Here is a 26,611-nt window from a genome sequence, read left to right on the forward strand (position 1 = left end):
GTTTATAAAGTCTATAATACATATTCATGAAGAAAAATTACAATTTTGATCATGCACAATTATAATAATCCAAAAATACGACGTTTCTTTATCTGTTAACTACAACAACAGACTTACATATAAAAATGGAATTCACAAGAGCACATGTGAAAGTACACAATGCGGAAAGAAACACATCCTGGTGTCACAGTTAAACCAATCATATCAACAGCATGGGTTGCTGAAGACTTATTCTACCCCGGATCTTCACGGGTCCTTATTTCTATTGACTACACAATTCTATATTTAACTTACATGACTCAGGAAATGTTTAAGCTTATATAAACTCCCTGCGAAACCCCATGTCCTGCCATAGCGCCCTCGATACATGTGCACCTGGCTGTGCTATTTAAGTAATTGGAATCGCTTTTGTTGGAGCACGCACGATCTCGTCGGGAGCGGCGACTTCAGGTAAAACTTATTTCTATACTCAGTTCACATCAAGTGTGCTTGTGATTTCAATGGACACAGCCGCTTATTATACGTATATTTATGGTGGCCGAGAAGGGACATCGCTTTATCGACTTCAAGTGCGGCCACGAGGTTACGATAAAGCGATGTCCCCTCTCGGCCACCATAGATTTCACCTCCTACCATCAAGGCCATAAAAATCTGTCCATCACCGTCGCTATAACAGTTTCATCCGTTGATCCAGGCACAATGTCCTCCGCCATCTTCCTCCTGCTGCTGGCGGGTCTGGTGGTGTCTCTCATGGCGGACTACACCGGGAAGCTGCTGCTCGTCTCCATGGACGGCTTCCGGTATGACTACCTGGACATGGTGGACACCCCCAACTTTGACGACTTCGCCAGGCACGGCGTGAAGCTGCCGTACATGAACAGCAGTTTCGTGACGAAGACGTTTCCAAACCATTACACCATGGCGACAGGTACATTTTTATTATATCACTGATCATTACATTGTTATCAATATTTATCATGACAATGATCATCAACTTATATATATTATATTCAGTACAACCAATATGCTTCTTATTTACAGGTAGCCGAGATATAGCTCATCTAACAGTAAACTTCTTTGTTTAGCATAGACCAATTGTGTAGAGTGATGCTCATGATATCAATCACCGGATTGTCTGACCCATACTCGATTATTTACAGACTGCCGCCATCTAGCTGGAATATTGCTGAGTGCGGCGTTAAACAAAAAACAAAACAAAGTTTTGCATAGAAACAATTAACCCTTCGATACCTGTCAATGAATTACTTAATTATAGTAGTAGTAGTAGTAGTAGTAGTAGTAGTAGTAGTAGGTCAATGCTGGATAAAGTGTTGAAAGACCAGTATTATTCCTCCGGTCAATGGATCAGTGGGCACTCGAATTTCATTCTCACTCCTCCTGGAGAGTATATGACCAAAGCTAGATCACTAGGCGTTAGAAGGTTAACAATCACAGTAATATCTCATCCTACCGGTCATTCGCTGTTGAGGTATATTTCAAACTAAGTCAGTTGTTTAAGGAGACACCAAGTGTGGGCAGGACCGAATCCTTGGAGACTCTCAGGAAATATGGTGGCTGTATACAGGTCATACAGGTGTCATCATAATAATAATTCTTAGCTATAGGTCCGTATAAAGCCTCAGACCTATCCAGGCAAAAAAAACTTATCTATTATCAATCTCATTAAAATCAGATCTTTGTTCTCGCTATCGCTAAACAAAGATCTGAGGGCATCCCATTACGGGTCACGTCAGAACGACCTTTCATCCGACCAATCAAAGCGTCGCTTACCAGATCATGAAAGTGACAGTCGGAATGTGATTTCTAATCATGCAACCTCGAAATCGTTAACACGGGGTATTCCGAACGACAGTTCCGGCCCGTACGACTGATTCTGTCACAATTATCGTCTATCTCTAGCTTCGGTGGGATAAACATTTGAACGGGGGAGGCGTTGCACAGTACGCGGGAAGCACTGCCATACAATCTCGGCCATATATTTGACATTCCGGAATATTCTTTTGTTCAGTTTTCAAAATTTTAATCGGGAACTGTGTCAACATATTTTTCAAGCGTAGTCTGAAATGGAAGTCGCCAGGTTGAAACGAGTGCCGTAAAGCTCGAGAAAACTGTTTTCTAATTAGCTGATGTCGAATTCTTGTTAGTCGTTTCAGTGGTCGGTCAAAGTTCGCCAAAGGTCGCTCTGACGTGACTAGTAATGGGATGTCCTCAGATCTTTGTTTAGCGGCAGCGAGAACTAAGATATGATTTTAATGAGATTGTGATGTTTATGAATTTTCTGTCCCTTTTGACACTAATGTGATTACAAGATTCAAGAAAAACATGGCAAATATTCGGACCTCGGTTTCGAAATGTCACACTTGCATCAGGGGCGGTCGGGTAGCCAAGTGGTTAAAGCGTTAGCTCGTCACGCCGAAGACCCTGGTTCGATTCCCGACATGGGTACAATGTGTGAAGCCCATTTCTGGTGTCCTCCGCCGTGATATTGCTGGAATATTGCTAAAAGCGGCGTAAAACCTTACTCACTCACTCACTCACTCACACTTGCATCCCATGTACCAAGTTGTCCGACTACCCATTGTTCTCGGTGCCTTAGGTTTGGAACCCCCCAATCTGTTGTCTGACATTGAGGGAGTACCCGGGTTTGCTGCCAGGAAAAAAGACCTTCTGACAATCTGAGTAGTGCAGAAGGCTGCAGTGTTGGGGGTCTTCATGTTCTCTGATGTTCTGGGAGGGATTGACTGGGCAGTGCTTGTTACGACGTAAATTGTAATAACGCGGTAAATTGTAATGGCGCTTCCTTGAAGAAGTCACATTCGACGTCTGGGCTTGCGTGTAGAGGGGGAACGGGCCCTGGGCTGATGATGAGCCTAACCAGCCTGACTGTGCCAGGATCACCCTCTTTGCTGTTTTTTTTATTTTTAATCAGTAAATAATAATAATCATCATCATCATCATCTAAGATATGTATAGAGACCCAATGATACAGGCATTTAGGGCCAAAAACATTTGACCTTAATGATTATGGAAAAAACATCTCTAAATTGTAACATATCACGGTATTAGAACTACATTAGGTGAAAACAATTGTGATGAGGATGACTAATTCTCCCGGGGTTTATGGGGGTGGGGTCAACTCAGGCGATAGGTTAACACAGTCATGTCCATTACTCTCAGTGTGTTCATCAGCGATAACCTTGCACTGTATCCGGTTCAAAGAGTATTGACATTTCCCCAAATAATTAACCTGGATTCGCTACTCCTGCTTGTTGAGAACACGGAGAGGAAACATTCTGTTATAGAAGAAGAAGAAGAAGAAAAATATTTTATTACAGTGCCACCTGATGTTGAAAGACAATAAAAACATTGAACATATACATACGTATGATATATAAATACATCAGCCGACCCATATATAAAGGAAATCGTTCATGACCTCGTGTGTCGGTCTTCCGTAAACAAAACAGGCGGTGTTTGCAGCGCAGCGGACGTGGTGTGTTCGTTGAACAAACACGCACCGCGAGAAGAGAGGTTTATGGCACACCAAACCGGACATAATCCGTTTTTACTTCGCGAGATACTTTATAACTAGTCAAAACACTTCGTAAGACAGTTTCAACCCATCTTCCCGAGACAAGGGAGTTAACTGACTGTAAAAGTCCATTTTCCACCCTTGCCGAACTAGGATGGAATTTCTCAGTTATATTTTGACTGGACTGACGAGTCATTCATAGTCCGATAAAAATCGTCACGGAATCGACATCCGATTCGTAAACAACATGGCGATTATTTTTTTTATCTTGAAACGCAAAGCAAAAGCTCTTTTCAATAGTATATTAACGCCCCCATGCAACAGCGAAACGAATTAACTTAGGATTTCCTATATCCGGAAAGTCCGCATTCCGAACTTGTCTTATACCCCCAATACCGAGCGCTAGGCAGGGTAACAACTATCGTTTGTTACGTCATATGATATGACGCGGCCGGGGATCGAAGCCGACCTTCCGTTCGTTCCGGGCAGACGCTCTCTCACTACACCACGGAGACGATGCTATATAGTTAAAGGGACACTACTACTTACCAATGTTTATTTTGTTTGTTTGTTGTTTAACGCCGCATTCAGCAATATTCCATCTTTATGACGGCGGTCTGTAAATAATCGAGTCTGGACCAAACAATCCAGTGATTGACATCATGAGCATTGATCTACGCAATTCACTTACCAATGAAACGTTCATCCAGATATTCGTCTTTTATCGATATTTTCACTTGGGACAATTGTTTCGATTAAGGGAGTTTTACCGTTGAAAAACCCCATCCCCTAAGTATTGTAATCCTGTCTTTCAGGTCTGTGGGAGGAGAGTCACGGCATCGTCGCTAACTACATGTACGACCCTGAATTCGACTCCACCTTCAACAAGCGGACGCACGAGACCCGCTGGTGGAATGGGGGAGAACCGTTGTGGATCACAGCCAAGAAACAGGTGGTGTAGTCATGTTATACATTTCTTTAAGCATTGGTCAACATCACTGTTGTTTCTGTGTCGTCATGTATTGGAACCAACACCCTTTGGCTTTGTCTACGGTTTGTACAAACGCGTCGTCGCCCATGGTGATTTCAGCAACCTAGACAGACAGATTCTTTATAATAGACTCTCCCCGATAAACGCCAATTTTGCATTATAATGATACCTTTGGATTAAAATACACGGGTCTTTCGGGGGCACGGGTTGTAGGGTGTTATGACACATTGTTGTCATAAGTTTAGCATTAGGTTCATAAAACCGGTATATGGTCTCTGGGTCAACGTGTCATGTTGAAAATTGACTGTCAAACAAGCAGTGCCGATCAACGCTGGCAAATGATTCCCCTTGCGGCACAAACACATTACTACTGTCGATGTGCATTGTAAGTGTGATTATAGCTGATGGAACGCTACCTTCACTACACATAGCTTACGCATAGCCTACACATGGCCTACACTTGGCCTACACATGGCCTACACATGGCCTTCATGACTACTTGCGGATGACAAGTGCACTTCCATTCCCTCTTTGAAAAATGGAGGTCGGCCATTGCTATCCCATTATGCATCTATGACACGGCTTTATCTTTTGTAAATTCTCGTGCCTAACGTACGGTTGACCGCCGTGAATATGGACAGAAGGATAATTATTACAGCGAAAATAATAAACGGCATTATACCATCATAACATTTCACGTTATAATACTTTTGACGGCAAAGGCTTACAGTGTTTACCCGCCACCTGTTAAAAGCGGAGTTAAACACAACTCATTCACTTACCCGCCACCATAATATACCACGTAGCTGGACTATTACTGAGTGCCAGACCCGTGAAGATCCGGGGTAGAATAGGTCTTCAGCAATCCATGCTTGCCGTAAAAGGCGACTCTGCTTGTCGTAAAAGGCGACTAACGGGATCGGTTGGTCAGGCTCACTGACTTGTTTGATGCATGTAATCGTATCCCCATTGCATGGATCGATGCTCATGATGTCAATCACTGGATGTTCTGGCCCAGACTCGATTATTTACAGACCACCGTCATAAAGCAGGAATATTGCTGAGTGCGGCGTTAAACAACAAACAAACAAACTGAGGGCCATGTTTTTTTAACAAATAAAGAATTATTTACAAATCGTGACGTAATCATACCACTGTTGCTGTATGGCATCTATTCTGCTACAGGACAAGCTCGTTACCTTGAACTCCACATATAGCTCAAAATATCATCCCAGAAGAGTCCTAAGGTCTATTTCGAAAATTCTCTTACCCAGGAACTAGAATAACTCGGTACTTTATCATCCGTCCCTACACACATTATGCAATTGAGTTTTGGTCGTGTTCGATCATTACTTAAATCATGACCGAAACAGCTTAAAAGGCTCATTCCAATGAATAAATTCCACGCAATTGTTTTGCGTCTATGTTTCCTTAGACCGAAAAAGATGAAGGCCACGCTGAATTATTGCGCTGATTTCGTATTGTTGGTTTGTTGGTGTTAGTCATTCAATAAGTCTCTGAAGTTGTTTCGTTGACGTATATATTCATAAGGAAGTGAATCTATGGATGTCAACTTCTTTATTATGAGGAACACAACGTTTCGGAGTACATGCCTACTCCTTCATAATTCACCTGATGAAGGAGTTAGCATACTAAAGAAGTTGACGTCCACAAATTCTCTTCCTTATGTGTATCACTTCTAAATGCCTTTCAAAGACCTATATTTTTAAGGATTGAATTTCAATATGGAGGTATAAACGTAGAAAACGGCGTGTACACTTTACGGATCTAAACCGTGTGTTCGTCGAGTTTTAGGTTTATACCTGCATAAACTGAAAAACATTGAAGTAATTTTGTATATATCAGGGGTTGAAAACGGCAACGTACTTCTGGCCCGGCAGCGAGGTTGTAATCCAAGGTGCGCGCCCCGACTACTGGTTCAACTACACCAATCGCACACCATACAGGGAGCGAGTGGACACAGTCGTGGACTGGTTCAAGGACAAAGACGTCAGCATGGCGACATTGTACTTCCCCGAGCCTGACAGCACAGGACACATATTCGGCCCTAACTCCCAGGAAGTCAGAAACAAGGTCAAGGACATGGATGACATCCTTGGTTACCTCGTGCAAAAGATGACCGAGAATGACCTTGTAAAGGATGTCAATGTCATTGTAACCAGTGACCACGGCATGGCGGAAATAGATAATATCAATATGGTGCGATTTTGTGTAACTTTTTTACCCAACAATGAGTGAGTGAGTGAACATTTTACATTTCATGGGCAGTATCGCAGCAGAGTTTTTTTTTTAAAGAATGATCGAATCACATGTTTGTAAAGGAAACAGTAAACAAACCAGACCAAAGTCAACTATATTGATAACGTATCTCAACGCTTTAATTCTTAGGCTACCGACCGCTTCTCGAACACGAGCATTGGCTCGTAGCGCCGAAGACTGGGATTCGTATTTTTAAGCGTAATTTTGAGACATTCGCTGCGTTGACAATAGTTCTTCTGACGTTAGAGAAAATAGTCACTCACTCACCCACATATGTTGACTTTAACCAAATAGCTAACCTGTCAATTACCTAAGTGATGAAAAGAAATACTAGGCTCTACTGTTGAACTTAATTGAAGGTTTTAGCATCATTATTCTATTCCGTAAGGTGGTGGATATAACTGATCACGTGGACATGACAAAGGTAGCTCGTGTCCCGGTTTACGGCCCCGTGATGCAGATTCTGCCGGTAGAGGGCCAGGACGACGCCATTATTCAGAGTCTGATTGGAGTGGAACATATCACAGTCTACAAAAAGGAGGATCTTCCTGAACGTCTCCATTACCGGAACAACAGAAGGATCATGCCAGTCGTCATCATAGCAGAGGAGGGTTGGCAGATAACCATTGTAAGTCACTGGTCATACATGTAGATGGGTCATACACATCGTCATCAAGACAGGGGAGATAACCACCTGGGGTCACTGGTCATACATGTAGATTGGTTATACAGAACGTCTTCAAGACAGGGGAGATAAACATTGTAGGTCACTGGTCATACATGTAGATGGGTCATACACAGCGTTATCAAGACAGGGGGGACAACCACTGTAACCAATAAGTAATTGCCTCGCACATCACAGAAAATGTTATCCACGTGTCTACCATAAAACGTTTTCAAAGCTTTACTGAGGCTTGAATGTAGTAACCTTGATCAAACAACTTCTGAACAAGAGTCGTAGGACGATCTTTGAAATCTTCGCAGAAAGAGCATGCTGATCCTACCTCACTTGTTAAATATAAAGATCCTCGACATGAAAAGAAAGCGCAAGCATGCCCTGCCGGTAGCTTCCGCTACCCACGTAATTTGCATAAGAAAGCACTTCCTTGATTGCATTAAGGATTATGGTTAATCTTTGCGACAGGGATTTGGTGGCACATTTACTGGAACCGGCAATACAATAGTATTTCTCTTTGTGGGGATGTTCCTTGAACAATGGAATCCAGTACAAAAGAGAAATGTCTCCAGGTTTCAGAGTCAAGTCAAAAGACAGTATTGATGAGTTTTGGCAGATTTCTTTCTTAGTTTTTCAAACTGGTCATACATGTGGCATTATTTAATAGGTCACTTGTACCAGGTTCTTTCATCAATGATGATCAGATATGGTTCTGATATATGAGGTCAGTGGGAACAACTACAAACTATTCACATCTTCTCGGGACAAGAGAGTTAACTGATTTTAAAAGTCCAGTTTCGCCCTTGCCGAACTAGGCTGGAATTACTGGGCTCGATCGTCACCCTAACCGAACTAGGCTGGAATTACTGGGCTCGATCGTAGCGCCACCAGTGGCTATTACCAGTTACGTCCCTTCTAAGCCTCCCCTATGGACCAATCAGATTCCACCTCTCGTGTCACTTGCGTTTGCTTCACACAAAATGGTGGCCCCCAGTCAGGACGATCTGATCGATAATCAAGATTCATAGTGAAATAAAACGGGTCTTACATCGCGAAATGCATCAAATTCAGTGAGCACCTTGATTTAAAACATGAAAAGATTTGGAAAATATCTGCTGACAACGAGTTGGCGGTGCACATGCTTTGCAAATCCTGCAATCGATCGAAATCTGCACGACTGTTTAAGAACCGGATTTCGATTTCGGTTCGCGATTTTGATTAGACTATGCATAGACTGGTTAGTCCAGCCAAACTGTAACTTTATAATACCAGCCTAGTTCGGCAAGGGTGGAAACTGGACTTTTATGGTCAGTTAACCCTCTTGCCTCAGGAAGATGACTTTTCACGAATAGCAGCCATATTTTGGATGGCAGCTAGCTGGGACAGATGGGTTATTCTAGTTTCCTTTCTGGCAATCTATCAACGACAGCATTACACACTTATCTTACAGGTTCATCTTTTGGCCGATTTTTGGCATATACTTCGTCAGAATCCATAACCATTTTGAAGTTGTGATCCCAATTGGTAGGGGGCTGCTCACGATATTTTGGTCCATATTTGAATAACCAACGAAGGTTGTTATTATCAACAATAGTCGCCTGTGATCATATGACAAACCAGTCGGTAGTCCACGGTCTTCAACACGTTCCTATAACTGAACAACTTGGATGTAACGGTTTAAAGGGTTCTGAAATTTAATATATTGTGGGACATTTAGGTTTTGTCTGAGAACGTTACTTAGTTCCCTTCTTAGCCCATTTAGGGCGGTCGGGTAGCCTAGTGGTTAAAGCATTAGCTCGTCACGCCGAAGACCGGGTTCGATTCCCGACATGGGTACAATGTGTGAAGCTCATTACTCACCATACTCACTCACTCATTCACTCTGAACACTTTCCAAATTCAGGAGCAAAATGTCCTAGGAGCGACAGTTTATGTTTATGGAAATTTATCACATATAATTCAACAGGACACGAGAGTACTGTTCCTTACAGGATTTATTGGGACACAAATGTAAACAAGGGCAACCAGGCGAAACGAGAGCACGGAGAGTCTAGTAAGGGAGATAACTCCCATTTCTAATCACCTGCCATTCACTTATAGGCTAAAAGACAACTTTATCTTAAAAACAAACAAGCCATCATCTGAGTACTTACAATTTCTGTGTGACGCCATACCCAACGTTACAGAGCAAGTATTCGTGATAGAAAAAGTATGATGTCCGAAAACCTATGATCCAACGATAAAGTATTGTGTCATGAATAATAATAAAGGCATATATGATGCTGAAAGCTCTGATCGAAAACAGGACAATCCGCGATAGTTGTCCTGAACCCCGAGTATTTCTTTTAAATCTTTGATTATATTTTTACGCGGAAGATTATTTTTCCTAGGACTACTGTTTTGAAAAAAACGAGATTTTCCGCGATTCCGCGAAGATTTCACATTCATGACTGAATAGCAGTGTTTCTCTGATTAGTTGTCAGGAGTATATTTCTGATTAAATTAGAAGTCACGTGATCTATACCCACTACAGATGGTTTTAAACAATGCCGGGTTTTTTTCTCACCATCTTTCCCTCCTACCAAGGACAACTCTACCTAATCTATTTCTTGTCGCAGAACAAAACAAGACAAGCCACATCGACCAATAAAGGAGCACACGGCTACGACAATGCATTGATGTCAATGAAGCCAATATTCCTGGCTAGAGGGCCCAACTTCAAGACCGACTTCAAGTCCGATCCTATCCAGATCGTGGACATCTACCCTCTCGTGTGTAAACTGCTCAACGTTCAGCCAGCGCCCAATAACGGAAGTCTGGACCGAGTCAATGTCTTCATCCGGGACACTCCTCCAACTTCCGGCGTTCCAATAATGACGTCACATGTGCTGTTTTCATGGCTTCTCATAGTAACATGGATATTTCTGAAATAATGTTATTAATAGGCAACCGAAACTTTATCATTTGTTCTCAGTTTCTCATTGTGATGAGGAGTGGTGGGGTAGCAGAGCAGGTAAAGCGTTCGCTCGTCAAGCCAAAAGCCCTCACATGGGTACAATGGAAAATTACTAAAAGCGGCGTAAAACCATACTCACTCACTCACTCACTCACTCACTCACTCACCCACCCACCCACCCACCCACTCACTCACACACTCACTCACACACTCACTCACTCACTCACTCACTCACTCACCCAATAAATCATAGTGAGGAAATAAATGACAGAAGATCAATGGTTAGGTTTGATAGTTTTGATTATAGGTACAACTTTCAAAAAATTCTGAATGTATATTTTTGCCATGATTAACCACCAATGCTAAAGGGGCAGTCCAAACCGTTATGACTGATGTTTAAACCCTAAGTAATAAGCTGCTCCGTCTCAAATCTTAAGGATTTTTTCTAACTTTATTGATATGTAAACGAGGTACCCGAACAGGAACTAATTTTGATAAGCTCCTGCATTAATGCAATGCCTGTTTGCGCAATAAACTATTACCTAACATTTGCTTTAAGTTCATCAAGGTGTTTCTCAACGTGTGTGGCCCAGTCGTGTAAGGCGCCGCGATTCGCTGTGCAGAGTTGCGTCCCTTGAGCACGCCAGAAACCTATGATTGTGGGTTCGAATCCCGGTTCGCCCCGATTATGAATCTAGGTTTATCAGCACCATACCCGTGCTCTTGGGTTTCATCGAAGTGGTAAACGTCTGAGACCTGCATCACTTCGGGCTTTCCTCCCACATTAAGCTGTCACGCCGCGATATAACTGGAATACTGTTAAAAGCGGCGTTAAACCCAACTCACTCACTCACTCTCAACGTGTGGTACCGCCTATATGGTTTAGTGGTAGAGCGTCCGCCCCGGCCGCGTCATACCAAAAGTTTCCTACTTTGGCTAAACACGGGAGCACGGGTATGGTCACAAAAGTAGAATCATAATGTGAGCGCTCTGGGATTCGAACCCACAACCCTAGGTTTCTGGCGTGCTCAAGGGCAGCGAATTGCGGTCGACCGGTGCCCCGTCACTATCAGATAAATAGCGCGGTTCACAGAAGCATTCATTTGTATTAATGCGCGATTACTTGACTAAGTAAACTTACTTGTTAAACAACGATTTTACGAACGGCATTGTATCATAAACATATTATTACCTCGTTCGTGAAGATCTGGGTTAGAACAAGTTTTCAACAACCCATGCGTGTCGTAAATGGCGACCAAGCTTGTCGTAAAAGGCGTCTAACAGGATTAGGTGGTCAGGCTCCCTGATTTGGTTGATTCATGTCATCGAATCCCATTTGCGAAGATCGATGCTCGTGTTGTCAATCACCTGATTGTCTGTCTTGATTATTTACAGAACACCGTGTTATAGTTGGAATATTGCTGAGCCCGGCGTTAAACATCAAACAAACAAAACAAACAAACAAACTAAAGCAATGTAACTCGGATTGTTTCTAAGCTTACCAACGCGATACATGTCTAGGACCTGCGTTACTTTTGCCTTCATCTCGCATTGTGCTGACACGCCGTGATATACCTAAAATACTTTGCTGATGCGGCGGCCATTTACAGGGAATTTTTGAAAATTGAAATGGCCATGTAAATTTTATGAAGATTTCAGTAGTTATAAATTAGCGGGTGTGCACGAGGTTCTTGTTTGTTTGTTGTTTAACGCCGCACTCAGTAAAATTCCAGCTATATGACGGCGGTCTGTTAAAATCGAGTCTAGACCGGAAAATCCAGTGACTGGCATCATGAGCATCGATCCAAACACTTGGGATACGATGACATGCATCATACAAGTTAGCGAGCCTGACCCGATCCCGCCTCTTACGACAAGCATTGGTAGCTGAAGCCCAATTCTAACCCGGATCTTCACGGGTCAACAATCTCACTTACATCACAGATCTTAATCGCTCAACAAAGGTCTGATGACATCCGGGGCACGTCAGAACGAGTTAATTATAAGATGTCACTGAAAAATGTGTACAGTATGACATTGGTGACCCAGATAATATGTGCAAAAATATTCAATACGTCATTCGCTCGCATTGCGTAAAAGCAAGCAGGTTCAGGGGACGAGGATATAACAAGCAAGTGGCTGTAAGTCATACGCTTGTATAAGGAGATAGTTGACAGGACGGTGTGAATCTGCCGCCATGGCGTCAATCAGTATCGTCGCTATCCTTGTTCTCCTGTCTGTGTGGACGACTGCTGATGACTTCAAGAACAGAGTGCTTCTCGTGTCCATGGACGGATTCCGATGGGATTATCTCAACAACGCCACCTCCACGCCACACTTCCACACGTTCGGGGACGGGGGAGTCAGGACCACGTACATGAATTCCAGCTTCCCAACTCTCACCTTTCCTAATCATTATACCATGATTACAGGTAAGGGACTGGTCATTGAATATGCGGGGTATGTAAGTGGTCTTAAATCTAAACTGTATCATAGTTTGTCTCCAACCAGGAGTTTATGAAACATTTTTTTATGGTCAACCAAATACTGTTTTTACATGGCCCGCCGTGTAATAAATGACAAGCCCACAAATAATGTGAAAATTAATAATATCACGGCGCCGCACAATAAATACATAAAATAAGAAATGAAAATATAATAAATGAATAAATTGCCTGTCCCTAAATGCATGATATAATCGGATTCATGAACTGCAAAATCGTTCCTTCACCTGTTCATTTACATATATATTTGGATGGTCGTTTATTTGGTAAATTACAGTCTGACATGTTTGGTCCTTTTTGCAAAGGTGACACGGTTGTTTTGACTGTTTGTTGTTTAACGCCGCACTCAGCAATGTTCCAGCTATATGACGGTTGTCTGTAAATAATCAAGTCTGGAACAGACAATCCAGTGATTGACATCATAAACCCACGGAAATGAGATAGGTTGACATGCAGTGATTCAAGTCACCGGTCCTTACCGCAGACCCGATCCACTTGCGAAAATCATAGTTATCTGGTCAAGATGTTTCAGTGTATACCACGCGAAGCCCGATAAATGCAGCGCAGTAAATAATTGGAATGTTCCATTGCTTGTTTTGAATTCCGGATCATAGATACAGAGTAATATATATATATATATATATATATGTAACGTTATCTTCTGGAAGACAGTTTGCCAGAATAACAGGCCCCGACTGAAGGGTGTTCGCATATACTGGACATGTTCATGTACATAACCTATAATACTGTTGGGGTCAATCTCGCGCGTTCTCGCGAGTACTGGGTTTCACGGTACTTACCAGGATGAGCTGTATGATAAACACTTCTTGTATGGTGTGAGTGGGTGAGGCGGGTACAGGCAGTCGCCGTGACCCTGTTGGTTGTCATGTGTGGAGGTGTAAGCTGTTCATCTCTGTCAACTTGAAGGCTAAGATATGTAAATACAACCACTTTAGTGTACTGACACTGTTGACTGCCCGTGGCACTAGCCCCGTTTACAATTCAGCTCGTAAACCGCACAAGCCAATCCAACTCGTTTGATATAATTTGTATAGCGCACTGTCCAATGCATGAGCTCAAAAGAACCCTGATACACGTATAGTAGACACAAGGAGGAGTTCTCAAGCGAGTGGGTTTAGGTTTTTATAAATATCATTTATTAAGAATAAAGACTGGATTTAGCGATCCTCGTGCTCCACTGTAATCGTTCAGGGCACACTTATACTTACTAACACTACACATGAAAGTAGAGCACGTTTTATTACTTAAGTATATAAAGTGGGTGAGTGAGTTGGGTTTAACGCCGCTTTTAACAGTATTCCAGTTATATCACGGCGTGTTAGCTTAATGTGGGGGGGAAAACTCGAAGTGATGCAGGTCTCAGACGTTTACCACTTCGGTGAAACCCACGAGCACGGGTATGTTGATGACAAACCTAGTAACATAATCCGAGCGAACCGGGATCCGAACCCACAATCGCGGTTTCTGGCGTGGGGTAGCCTAAAGTACTCACGGAAATGAACAAAAACTGTTTTTCTCAATTTAAAAATCGACACAAAGTGTTACGTAGCTGTAAATACGAAATAACAAAACAACTGGAAAAGTACTAGTCTGGATTTGCTAGTCTGATCTCAGTGAACAATACAAAATGTACTTTACAGGAGGTAATTTGTCGGCACTTTCAACATTCAAAAATAAAACTAAGTCCAAATTGACATAGTAGAAACAGACTATAGGCATTATGCACCTGTTCTCACCTGTCGTCAAGGTGTCATAGGTCACCTTGATCTACTTACACCTGGTTATGCCCTGTTTCACAATAGTTTGTTTTATTCACATTTTTACACACTTTTACGTGTAAAAAGGCATAAAAACATTTGATACGCTGTATTTGTGCCACGGCCCAATTAGTACTAATTAAGTTGTTTGAATATTTACATGTTTTGTATATTAACTGCATTTATTTAAGATCTGAGGTCGAAAAAACAGGTTTTTTTCATTTCCGTGAGTACTTCAGTGGTTAAAGCGTTCGTTCGTTCGTCACGCCGAAGGCCCGGGTTCGATTCCTTACACGGGTACAATATGAGAAGCTTATTTCTGGTTTCCCCTGCAGGATATTGCTGGAATGAGTGGCGTCAAACCACACCCACTCACTGTAAAGGAATAGGAATGCGATTGGCCAGTCAAACGGCTAGATTCGGCTGGTTTTATGCACCTGACTGGTCACAAGTAGGTCTATATTTACACAGGCAATTTATATAAAAGTCAACATAGCCTAAACGAAGGACATTAGGTGCTATAACTGCTGGCCGAGGGTCATCGCACAATCGCCCTATATCCTACAGCAAGGTGACGTCACGACATTGGATGCATCATACCAATCACGCTGACGTATTCCAGACATGTGACTTTTTTAGTGGCATGTTGGTGACACAAATAATAATGATAACAGCTAACAAACGCATTCATCTATAGCGATGTTTATTTTTTAAACACCTAACCCTGACGTCCTATTCAAGACCGTTAAAAGCGGCGTTAAACTCAGTACTCTCACTCACCTACCTGCATCCGCACTTGCAAACACTCTAGATGGCTCAGTCGTATAAGACCTCAGCCTGCCCTTACAGGAATCAATACTGAAACTAGTTTCGTGCACAGAACAATCACACAGTCACGTGATACAACACAATATATGAGGAGAGGTGAGATGGAATTGGGTTTAACGTCGCGTCCAAGAAAATTGCACTTGGACGTACGTGCGTGCGTGCGTGCGTGCGTGCGTGCGTGCGTGCGTGTGTGGCCGCTTGTACTAGTCCGGACTGATGCCGATTTATAGTGCCAGTTCACTGAGATACCATGCCGCAGTTTAACATGCATACCCAACTCAGACACAGTACACCGACTCCGAGCCGACCAGTCCTTGTTTTAGCCCGTTAATGGCGAGGGCCAGACATGGTAACAACAAGTACCATCTTTTCACGTCTTTTGGTATGACGTGGCTGGGGATCGAACCCCGGACCTTCCGCTTTCCGGGCGGACGCTCTACCACTAGACCACGGAGTGGTTGCGTGGATTCCACTGAAATTTTACAGTATCACTACGCCAGTGTCTACCGAGGTATAGCGTAGGTACCGGAACAGGCCGAGTGAATCCGAGTGAGTAGCAGCCTTACGCAGACAGCTGGGAGAAGTCAAACTGTTTTGTCAACAAATAATTGGCGCCATATGTACTGGTAGGATACCGAGTACTACAGAGTGAGGTGAGGTGAAATGAGGTTTAACGTCGCGTCCAATATTATTGCACTTATATCGCGACGTGCGAAGCCCATTTCTGGTGTTCCCGACGTGATATTGCTGGAATATTGCTAAAAGCGGCGTAAAACCATTCTCACTCACTCACTCACTCGTTTAATATGACGCGGCTGGGATCGAACCCCGGATCGTATGCCCCGGGTGGACGCTCTAAAGAGCGAGTGATAAAAAGAAAACGAGGCAGGCACGAGGAATATTTTCGTATACAGCTGGTTTCAGTTATACAGAAATTCGTTTATGCGGACGAATTGTGAAATGACGCAAGTGTCCGTATAAACGAGGCACGACTGTATAGACAATACAGTGGTTGACATCATGAGTATCGATCCACGCAAATTGGATACGATGACATGCATCAACCAAGTCAAATAGACAATTGGTGATTTCTTTCTCATTTATTCGGCTCACTCGAAGCCAAGTATATAAAAGATTAACCTGCCAGTCATCGTTAACAGGTCTTTGGGAGGAAAGCCATGGGATTACCGGCAACTACATGTACGACCCCGTGTTCAACGCCACCTTCAACATGGGCACCAAAGAGACACGCTGGTGGGATGGGGGAGAGCCGTTGTGGGTCACAGCCAAGAAGCAGGTACAATCATAATTCTTTTCATACTTTGTTTTTGTTCATCAACAGAAGTAAAAACAGTAACAATAGCATGATGACCAACACGAAACAACAATAGGTATTATTCACGTGTCTCTCCTCATCACGGTCTGGCCCCGTGCTTGAAAATGGAGATTAATACCATACGATCACTTTTCGCCAAATAATCTTAATTGTAACAAATTTGACTTCTCCAAATAGATTTTCCGAAAGAGAAAAACTTGCATAAATACTATCAAACAACGCAAGATGTTTTTAAACAACACAAACACACCATGCAAGAAATGAGTGAGTGAGTCTGAATTTACGCCGCTTTTAGCAAAATTCCAGCAATATCACGGCGGAGGACACCAGAAATGTACATTGTACCCATGTCGGGAATCGAACCCGGGTCTTCGGCGTGACGAGTGAACGCTTTAACCACTAGGCTACCCGACCGCCCTGGAAGGAATGAACTTGCATGATCATTCTGGGATTCAATCTCTTTAACTTACAACAGTGACGCCGTCCATTATCAGAGTTATGACGACTGCTGACTTGAACAGTGAAAACCCTTCACCCAAACATTTTCGGAATTAAGACTTGTATCCGACATCACATTTAGAACTGCATCCTGACTGGTAACTGATATGATAATAATACTCTTTAACGTCTTTGAGGATAATATTAATATAGTTTAGAGCGGTGTTGGACCGCCTCCGTGGTATAGTGGCAGGGCGTCCGCCCGGAGAGCGCATGGTCCGGGGTCCGAACCCCGGCCGCGTCATACTAAAAGACATTTGAATATGGTGCTTGTTGTTACCCTGTCTAGCTCTCGGCATTAAGGGACTAAAACAAGGACTGGTTGGCTCGTATACTGTGTTTGAGTGGGGTATGCATGTTAAACTGCGACATGGTATCTCAGAGGGCCAGCACTATAAAATCGGCATTAGTCCGGACGGACACACAAACACGCACGCACGCACACACACACACACACACACACACACACACACACACACACACACACACACACACACACACACACGTTTGTCCATAAGTGCAGTTATTTTGAATGCGACGTTTCACCACATTTCACCTCACCTAAAGCGGTGTTGACTATTAACAAAAACATACATTCAAGGCGGCCTGTTGTTAAGGCTGACTGAGATTAAGAGCAGCCATGAAAACTACTTGTAAAAGTTTACTAATATCAAGAGCATACAACCTAACATGAAAAGCATGGTTAAACCAAGAGCATATGTAGCGGCCATAAATGTCCGAGTCCCGTGATGGGATTTGAACCACGGACCTTCTGATCCGAGGTCGGACGCCTTGTCCACATGACCAAAGAGGTTAACCCTGTCAGCAGCCGACAAGGTAAGGATGTCCTCTGTGGGATGACTCCACGCCCTGCTACACATACAACCATGTTGACGTTGTGTAGAACTACAGTGAATCAAGAGCATATAGCCAAAATGTCAGTATGTGAAAGGTAATTAATATGAAGCACATCAATCCTAAGTTCGTATTCTAGATTGATACCGATTTTGAACAAATCTCATTAAAATCAGATCCTAGTACTCGCTACCGCTGAACAAAGATCTGAGGACATCCTATTACAGGTCAGGGCGGTGGGTAGCCTAGTGGTTAAAGCGTTCGCTCGATTCCCAACAATGTGTACAATGTGTGAAGCCCCTTTCTGGTGTCCCTAGCCGTGATATTGTTGGAATATTGCTAAAAGCGGCGTAAAACCATACTCACTCACTCACTAGTACGACTACGCAAGAACGACCTTTCATCCGAGCAAGCAAAGCGTCACTCACAGGAAAGTGACAGTCGGAATGTGTTTTCTAATCATACAACCTCGAAAATGTTATAACACTGGGTAATTCCCAACGACACTTATGGGCTTAACGACTGAATCCGTACAAATCATCGTCTATATCTCGCTTCAATAAGATGAAGATTTGAACGGAAGAGACTTTGCAATGCCCCTGGGAAGTACTTCTATACAGCCTAGGCCATCTCTTAGACATTCCAGAATGTTCTTTTATTCAGTTTCCAAATTTTGAATCGACAACTAAAAATATTTTTTCAAAGCCTTGTCGCCAGTTTGAAACTAATGCCATACAGCTCGAGAAAGCTGCTTTCTGATAGGCTAATGTTGACGTCTTGTTAGTCATTTCATTGGTCGGTCAAAGTTCGCTGAAGGTCGTTCTGATGTGACCTGTAATGTGTTGTCCTCATATCTTTGTTTTACGACAGCGAGATCTAAGATCTGATTTTAATGAGATTGTGAACCCGTGAGCTTCATTTAAATGGCAAACGTCAACAACAACAACAACAAAAATATAAAAAATTGCAAACGTCTAATACCGGTTTACCATACAGCATGTCGTGAAATAGTGTTCAAAGTGTTAAAACCAACTCGCTCTGTTTATCTGTTTAAGGGTTTAAAGGCGGGGACCTATTTTTGGCCAGGTAGCGAGACTGAGATTCGAGGTGTGCGGCCGGACTACTGGTTCCCCTACACGGACGACCCCCCTTATAAGGAACGAATTGACACCGTCGTTGACTGGTTCAAGACCAAAGATGTCACATTTGCCACCCTGTATTACCCAGAGCCCGATTCAACTGGACACAGATTTGGGCCAGAATCACAAGAGGTCAAGGACAAGGTTGCGTACATGGATGAAATCCTTGGTTACCTCGTGCAGAAGTTGAGGGACAATGACCTCGAAAATGAGGTCAATGTCATTGTTACCAGTGACCATGGAATGGTTGAAGTAGATAACGTCAATAAGGTAGGTCGTATATCGTGCTGTAAACTTCGAGACATCCGGACATTCGAGATAGCTAGGCATGGATAGCCAGACAGATCAAGCAATAGTTTTATAGATCCATCCGAGTGCGTACTTGAGAATTTAAGAACACAACAATGTACGTGATGACACAATTATCAATACAGACTACCATTAAATTTTACAAGTGAATAAAGGCAAGCGCAAAATTTGGTTGAACAATTGGTTCAAATTGCACTGTACCTTTACGTCGATTCTAGATGATTATGTGAGAAAAGGTCCGACCGATAAAAAAATAAGGGAACTAACGATTTGAATGCAGTTGTCGTTAAGATGTGTATTTACAACACCGTGACGTTGCATCTGTACACAACATCTGAGCACAATGAAACTTCACATCATGCAGAGGGCACGGGTGGCCCAGTCGTCTTAGGCGCCGCGATTCGCTGTGCAGAGTTGCATCCCTTGGGCACACCAGAAACCTATGATTGTGGGTTCGAATCACGGTTCGACCCGATTATGTTTCTAGGTTTGTCAGAACCATACCCGTGCTCGTGGGTTTCACCGAAGTGGTAAACGTCTGAGACCTGCATCACTTCGGGCTTTCCTCCCACATTAAGCTGACACGCCGCGATATATCTGGAATACTGTTAAAACGGCGTTAAACCCAACTAACTTACTCACTCACATCATGCATGGACAGCAATGTGTGCGGCTTTAGGGGAACTCACTAATGCAATTGAGCTGAGCAGACGCATTAAAATACCTCCGAGAAAGTATCTCAATGAACAGACAATCCCAAGTTGCCGGAATGTTTGGCAAATGAAAAAGTGAGATAACGGGGTGCGACTGTACTTACACAAAGAGAAGCAGGCCCGTCACTACCATTTTCTCAAAGCTCTAAAATCTTAAAATACCACCAGTCAAAGAACGTTTCCTCCTTAATCAAGACGGATTTTCAAGATTAAGGATTGTACATGGGAAATCGTAACAGTAACTAGCAATGACTGATACAGTGATGTTTAACAATAACCTCAAAGATGACCTTGACCTTGGTAGACGTATCACCAACTTTTAATGTGGTAGGATTTGTAAGGATTAATCAGATGTAAAGTTCCATACGGGTAGAGGGGGGCCTTGCCTCAGAAAGTGAAAAGGACTTACCATGTTTTACAATACCCTGACCTTGACCTTTGGCAAAACCTTTTCAAAAGATGGTCCCATCATAGAGGGTATATTTAATGATTAAAGAATTAATATATTTTGAGAAATTGCAACCACAAACATTTTCTAGGTTTACCATCTCGTGACCTTGACCTTTGACTTTATCGTGCCAAAAGAAGTCTCGAGGGATATGTGGAATAAGTACATTGTTCGATAACTCTATGTGGCGCTATATTCAATGGAAAAAATGATACAAGTATTTCTGACAATTACCTCAAAGGTGACCTAAACCTTTGACATAAATACAGTCGACATTTGCTGTGGTAGAATTTGTTATTTAACATGTATAAGTACAAACTCCCACGCCTTTAGAGGTAACCTTGTCTCATGCTGACAATGGCACAACCCTGTTTTTACAAAATAAAACTGAACGCTGACCTTGACCTTTTCCTGATATTGACCAAAGTGCCCAGAAACTGTATGCACCAAGTGAAACGATAAATCCATTAATATAGTTTGATAAGTGTAACCACAAACTGTTTTCCGAAAGCTTTTCAACCTCGTGACCTTGACCTCTGACCTTTTCATGACATGTAGCAGACGTTAGAAATATCCCCATGAAGCATACACTTTGACCACGGGCCTTCTGAAGACACATTTAATGGATAATTGAATGAATGGATTTTCTTTCAATTTTGTACGGAAACTTAGCATTAACCACAGTTGTAAGTACAACATATTTATAGCCGTATCAGCAATGTCTCAGCTATTCACGTCTGCCTTTGTTCAAATAATCATAACCAGTAGCACACGTTATAACTCTATTAGTACTAAGGTATGATATTTTTCTCTTAAAATTTAAACGTAATATTTCACTGGAGTAAAGTGTAAATAAAAGTTTTAGCCAGAACAACTCTGAGTTGGCTTCAGTAACACGTGATTTACAAAAATCAGTGAGAAATCATTAAATGCAATAAACAGATGGCAACTTGTCAAATCACGCGTTTATCACATACCACGTGTCATTCATGTAAATACCACTCGATGGAAAATTTAAAACAAATGATATTTCAACCTCGTGGCATTGACCTTTGATTTTTTCATAACATAATCTTTCAGGTCGTGGATATATCTGATTATGTGGACATGACAAAGGTAGCTCGTGTCCCGAGTTACGGCCCCGTGATGCAGATTCTGCCGGTAGAGGGCCAGGATGACGCCATTATTCAGAGTCTGACTGGAGTGGAACATATCACAGCGTACAAAAAGGAGGATCTTCCTGAACGTCTCCACTTTCAAGACAACAGAAGGATCATGCCAGTCGTCATCATAGCAGAGGAGGGTTGGCAGATAACCACTGTAAGTCACTGGTCATACATGTAGATAGGTCATACACATCGTCATCAAGACAGGGGAGATAACTACTGTAAGTCACTTGTCATACATGTAGATGGGTCATACACAACGTCATCAAGATAGGGGAGATAACCACTGTAAGTCACTGGTCATACATGCAGATGGGTCACACACAGCGTCATCAAGACAGGGGAGATAACCACTGTAAGTCACTTGTTATACATGTAGATGGTCACACACAGAGTCATAAAAACAGGGGAGATAACCACTGTAAGTCACTGGTCATACATGTAGATGGGTCATACACAGCGTCATCAAGACAGGGGAGATAACCATTGTAAGTCACCGGTCATACATGTAGATGGGTCACACACACCGTCATCAAGACAGGGGAGATAACCACTGTAAGTCACTTGTCATACATGTAGATGGTCGCACACAGCGTCATCAAAACAGGGAGATAACCACTGTAAGTCACTGGTCATACATGTAGATGGGTCATACACAGCGTCATCAAGACAGGGGAGATAACCATTGTAAGTCACCGGTCATACATGTAGATGGGTCACACACACCGTCATCAAGACAGGGGAGATAACCACTGTAAGTCACCGGTCATACATGTAGATGGGTCACACACAGCGTCATCAAGACAGGGGAGATAACCACTGTAAGTCACTGGTCATACACGTAGATGGGTCACACACACCTTCATCAAGACAGGGGAGATAACCACTGTAAGTCACTGGTCATACATGTAGATGGGTCACACACAGCGTCATCAAGACAGGGAGATAATCACTGTAAGTCACTGGTCATACATGTAGATGGGTCATACACAGCGTCATCAAGACAGGGAGATAACCACTGTAAGTCACTGGTCATACACGTAGATGGGTCACACACACCTTCATCAAGACAGGGGAGATAACCACTGTAAGTCACTGGTCATACATGTAGATGGGTCACACACAGCGTCATCAAGACAGGGAGATAACCACTGTAAGTCACTGGTCATACATGTAGATGGGTCATACACAGCGTCATCAAGACAGGGGAGACAACCACTGTAAGGCATGGATCACAAAGGGGTCAGTCATATACAACCGTAGTCACGCGTGACACCTTTGTCACCCTCCCAGTTTCATCGCTGCCACCACTGGACAAGCGGCCATTACAAGGATCATGAATTTGGCAGACCCCAAATGTAATGACATTTTTATTTGTGTTTATGTCTTTGGGAATGCCATTACAGTGAATTAGGAAAATTTTAATGTTTTAAGTCTATGTATAAAATCTTCAAAAAAAGAAACGTAAAGCCAGATTTGTGTGAGGTAGGGCAATATATTTAACTGTTCAAGTTATTGAGCCATTATGTTGTGGAGAGAACACTTGGTGATTGTACTTATCCACGGTTATCGGTACATAGGAAAAGTCCAAGGTGAAGGTCACCTACAATCAATAACGCGTATGTCCCCCGTTGGATAGCGGCCTGACATTTCCTGCCCATGGGAGAGACGAGTGTGCGAATCACATCCTGGGGAATGGTAGCCCACTCGGCCTGCAACCCAAAAGGCAACTGCTGCAAAGTCTGGGTTGTGGTTGACGTCGGCGTAACTGTCTATCCAATTCATCCCACAGGTGCTCTATCGGGTTCATATCATGGGATGTGGAGGGCCAGGGGAGAACATCAACGTTGTTGTTGTGTAGACAGGCTCTTGTGATCCGTGCTGTATGCTTTCGATCGTTGTCCTGCTGGAATACACCGTTGCCGTTGGCTGCAACTGGGCGGACATGTGGTAGGAGAATTTCGTTAATGTATCGTTGAGCCGTATATGACCTGGATATGGACCAAACCTGTCCTACCATGATGAGAGATATCCGCCCACATCATAACGCTACCCCCACCAAACCTGTCCACTTCCTGTACGCAGTTTCCGGCGTAACGTTCTCCCCGATGTCTGTAGACCCGTGCTCTTCCATCCCCTCAACGGGGGAGAAATCTTGATTCGTCGCTGAACCAGACATCTCTCCATCGCAGTTGAGGCCTTTCCCTGTGTTGACGACACCAATGCAGTCGTTGTTGACGATTTTGTCGACTCCATATGACGCGCCGAACAGGACTTCTGGCTCGTACGGAGATTCTGCGCAGTCAGGGTATTTGGGATGCGGTTGAGGTGGCTGTGGCTGTCCTTCACGTAGGTGGCGCAGTCGGATGTAGTGATGTTGGGCAGGGGTGGTTACTCTTGCCCCCCTCCCCCCACCCCCCCCTTGGCCGATCGTGTGCTGACCCCTGCTGTTGAAACCGATCACATCGGGATTCCCCTGCCTTCCAGCGGCCTATGACGTTGCTTCTTGTCACTTCTGTTAATCTTGGCATGTTGTTGAACTGTCCCTATTCGATTGACGCAGATGCACTGGGTGCGTTTTTTCCGAATCGTACGTATTGCCCGACTAATGGCTTGCATGTCCTTGTTGTGATCATTTTGATCCGGGAAATTTGTCACTGACACTATAACACATTAAACCTCTTCATTTTGCACCTCTTGGTCCGCTTAGTTTACTTTTATGGCCTAAATGCCCGTTTGGCGGGGTTTTTTTTAAAGAATATATTTATTTAGATTGATTCGAGATTGAAGATAACAGAAAAGCACCAACTTCCCCTTACATTCTCAGTGTACAATTTACATGATAGTTGAAATAGTAATTCAAATTGACACACAAACAAAATAATTCCCCATGTGGGAATGTGCACTCCATGTGGGAAGGTAAACATAACGGTCGGGCGGTTGCGAGTTCAACTCAATCCATAGTTCTATGCCGCCTAGCACTGTGTGGAGCTGTGACTGGTGGATGTGATAATAAAGAAAGCTCCGAGAACTGGCTATCGCTGTGAGGATCACATTCATCATAGCAGGGGAGATAACTTCTGTAAGTGAGTGAGTGAGTGAGTTGGGTTTAACGCCACTTTTTACATTATTCCAGTTAAATCACGGCGTGTCAGCTTAATGTGGGAGGAAAGCCCGAGGTGATCCAGGTCTCAGACGTTTACCACTTCGGTGAACTCTCCGAGTTGACAAACCTAGAAACATAAGCTAAGTTTTCGCTGCCGCTAAACAAAGATCTAAAGACACTCCATTACGGGTCACGTCAGAACGACCTTTCGCGAACTTTGACCGACCACAGAAATCAGCCAATTAGAAAGCAGCTTTCTTGAGCTTTACGGCACTCGTTTCAACCTGGCGACTTTCATTTCAGACTACGCTTGAAAAATATTTTGGCACAGTTCTCGATTAAAATTTTGAAAACTGAACAAACGAAAATTCCGAAATGTCTAATATATGTTTGAGATTGTGTGGCAGTGCTTCCCACGTACAGTGCAACGCCTCCTCCGTTCAAATGTATATCCCACTGAGGCAAGAGATAGACGATAATTTTGACGGAATCAGTCGTAAACGGGCCGGAACTGTCGTTCGGAATACCCCGTGTTAACGTTTTCGGTGTTGCATGATTAGAAAACACATTCCGACTGTCACTTTCATGATCTGGTAAGCGACGCTTTGATTGGTCCGATGAAAGGTCGTTCTGACGTGACCCGTAATGGGATGTCCTCAGATCTGTTTAGCGATAACGAGAACTAAGATCTGATTTCAGTGAGATTGTGACATAACTGAAATACTGCCCAAAGCGGCGCTTAACCTACTCACTTACTCATATTTCCACTCATTAATTATATATTTGCAGAACAAAACAAAACAGGCCACAAAGACAACAAAAGCCACCCATGGCTATGATAACGCACTGATGTCAATGAAGCCTATATTCCTGGCAAAAGGACCGAACTTCAAGACCAACTTCGCGTCAGATCCTATCCAGAATGTCGACATCTACCCTCTCGTGTGTAAACTGCTCAACATAGAGCCAGCGCCGAACAACGGGAGCCTGGACCGAGTCAATGTCTTCATTCAAGACACTCCTCCAATATCCGAGGCTTCGACCGGTGCATCAATACTGCTTTTCGAGTGTCTGTTTGCATTCATAATCGTCATCAACTTTACATTGTTGATATGAAACTCATGCCATGAACTCACCAAGGTTCGATCAGAGTAAATTGTAATATAAGTTTCACATGATATGAAACGATGATGCATTTAAACGTAAACTTTATGTTAAAGTGGATTTCCGTGGATTAAACCCTTCTGATTTATATTTTATTTTTGTAACACATATTCTTTTCCGCGTGTTGTTAATTATAGACACAAAATATAAGCAGTTACAATAATGAATAAATGAACTGAATAAATCAGTCGGGCTTTCTTGCACCAGTAATTTTCTGTTGATTGTGCAGATTAAATATACACCCAATAACATTAGGGATTTTTAATGGTATAAATATATTAACAATTGGAAAATGGTACAACATCTTTACA

At 43.0% G+C, this 26,611-nt stretch overlaps 2 protein-coding genes across 3 annotated transcripts; both read left to right on the forward strand.

The window, feature by feature from the left end:
• The first annotated feature begins 361 nt into the window (after window positions 1–361).
• On the forward strand, window positions 362–10,992 carry LOC139452593 (glycerophosphocholine choline phosphodiesterase ENPP6-like). Of its 2 annotated transcripts, XM_071234119.1 has the most exons (6): window positions 362–450; window positions 695–928; window positions 4,369–4,505; window positions 6,411–6,764; window positions 7,213–7,452; window positions 10,119–10,992. In XM_071234119.1, exons 2-6 carry the CDS (start codon window positions 700–702, stop codon window positions 10,431–10,433), a joined length of 1,275 nt encoding a protein of 424 aa, XP_071090220.1. In that variant the 5' UTR covers window positions 362–450; window positions 695–699; the 3' UTR covers window positions 10,434–10,992. The 2 variants fall into 2 exon arrangements, with proteins under 2 accessions (XP_071090220.1, XP_071090219.1); XM_071234118.1 differs by lacking the exon at window positions 362–450 and having other exon boundaries at window positions 603–928.
• A 1,577-nt stretch (window positions 10,993–12,569) lies between these two features.
• Window positions 12,570–26,360, forward strand: LOC139452966 (glycerophosphocholine cholinephosphodiesterase ENPP6-like). Its single transcript, XM_071234591.1, has 5 exons — window positions 12,570–12,888; window positions 16,727–16,863; window positions 19,311–19,664; window positions 21,945–22,184; window positions 25,926–26,360. The coding sequence occupies exons 1-5, from the start codon at window positions 12,654–12,656 to the stop codon at window positions 26,250–26,252; spliced, it is 1,293 nt and encodes a 430-aa protein (XP_071090692.1). The 5' UTR covers window positions 12,570–12,653; the 3' UTR covers window positions 26,253–26,360.
• The last annotated feature ends 251 nt before the right edge of the window (window positions 26,361–26,611 follow it).

This window comes from Haliotis cracherodii, unplaced genomic scaffold (genome assembly GCF_022045235.1).
Source record: "Haliotis cracherodii isolate W230 unplaced genomic scaffold, xgHalCrac1.p SCAF_9, whole genome shotgun sequence".
Lineage (NCBI taxonomy): Eukaryota > Metazoa > Mollusca > Gastropoda > Lepetellida > Haliotidae > Haliotis > Haliotis cracherodii.

Bases quoted from the DNA above. Each gene is read 5' to 3' on its own strand.
- LOC139452593 (XM_071234119.1), top strand. From the start codon at position 700: ATGTCCTCCGCCATCTTCCTCCTGCTGCTGGCGGGTCTGGTGGTGTCT. The intron at 929-4,368 runs GTACATTTTTAT...CCTGTCTTTCAG, and splicing joins CCATTACACCATGGCGACAG to GTCTGTGGGAGGAGAGTCAC. The intron at 4,506-6,410 runs GTGGTGTAGTCA...TGTATATATCAG, and splicing joins GGATCACAGCCAAGAAACAG to GGGTTGAAAACGGCAACGTA.
- LOC139452966 (XM_071234591.1), top strand. From the start codon at position 12,654: ATGGCGTCAATCAGTATCGTCGCTATCCTTGTTCTCCTGTCTGTGTGG. The intron at 12,889-16,726 runs GTAAGGGACTGG...CATCGTTAACAG, and splicing joins TCATTATACCATGATTACAG to GTCTTTGGGAGGAAAGCCAT. The intron at 19,665-21,944 runs GTAGGTCGTATA...ATAATCTTTCAG, and splicing joins AAGTAGATAACGTCAATAAG to GTCGTGGATATATCTGATTA.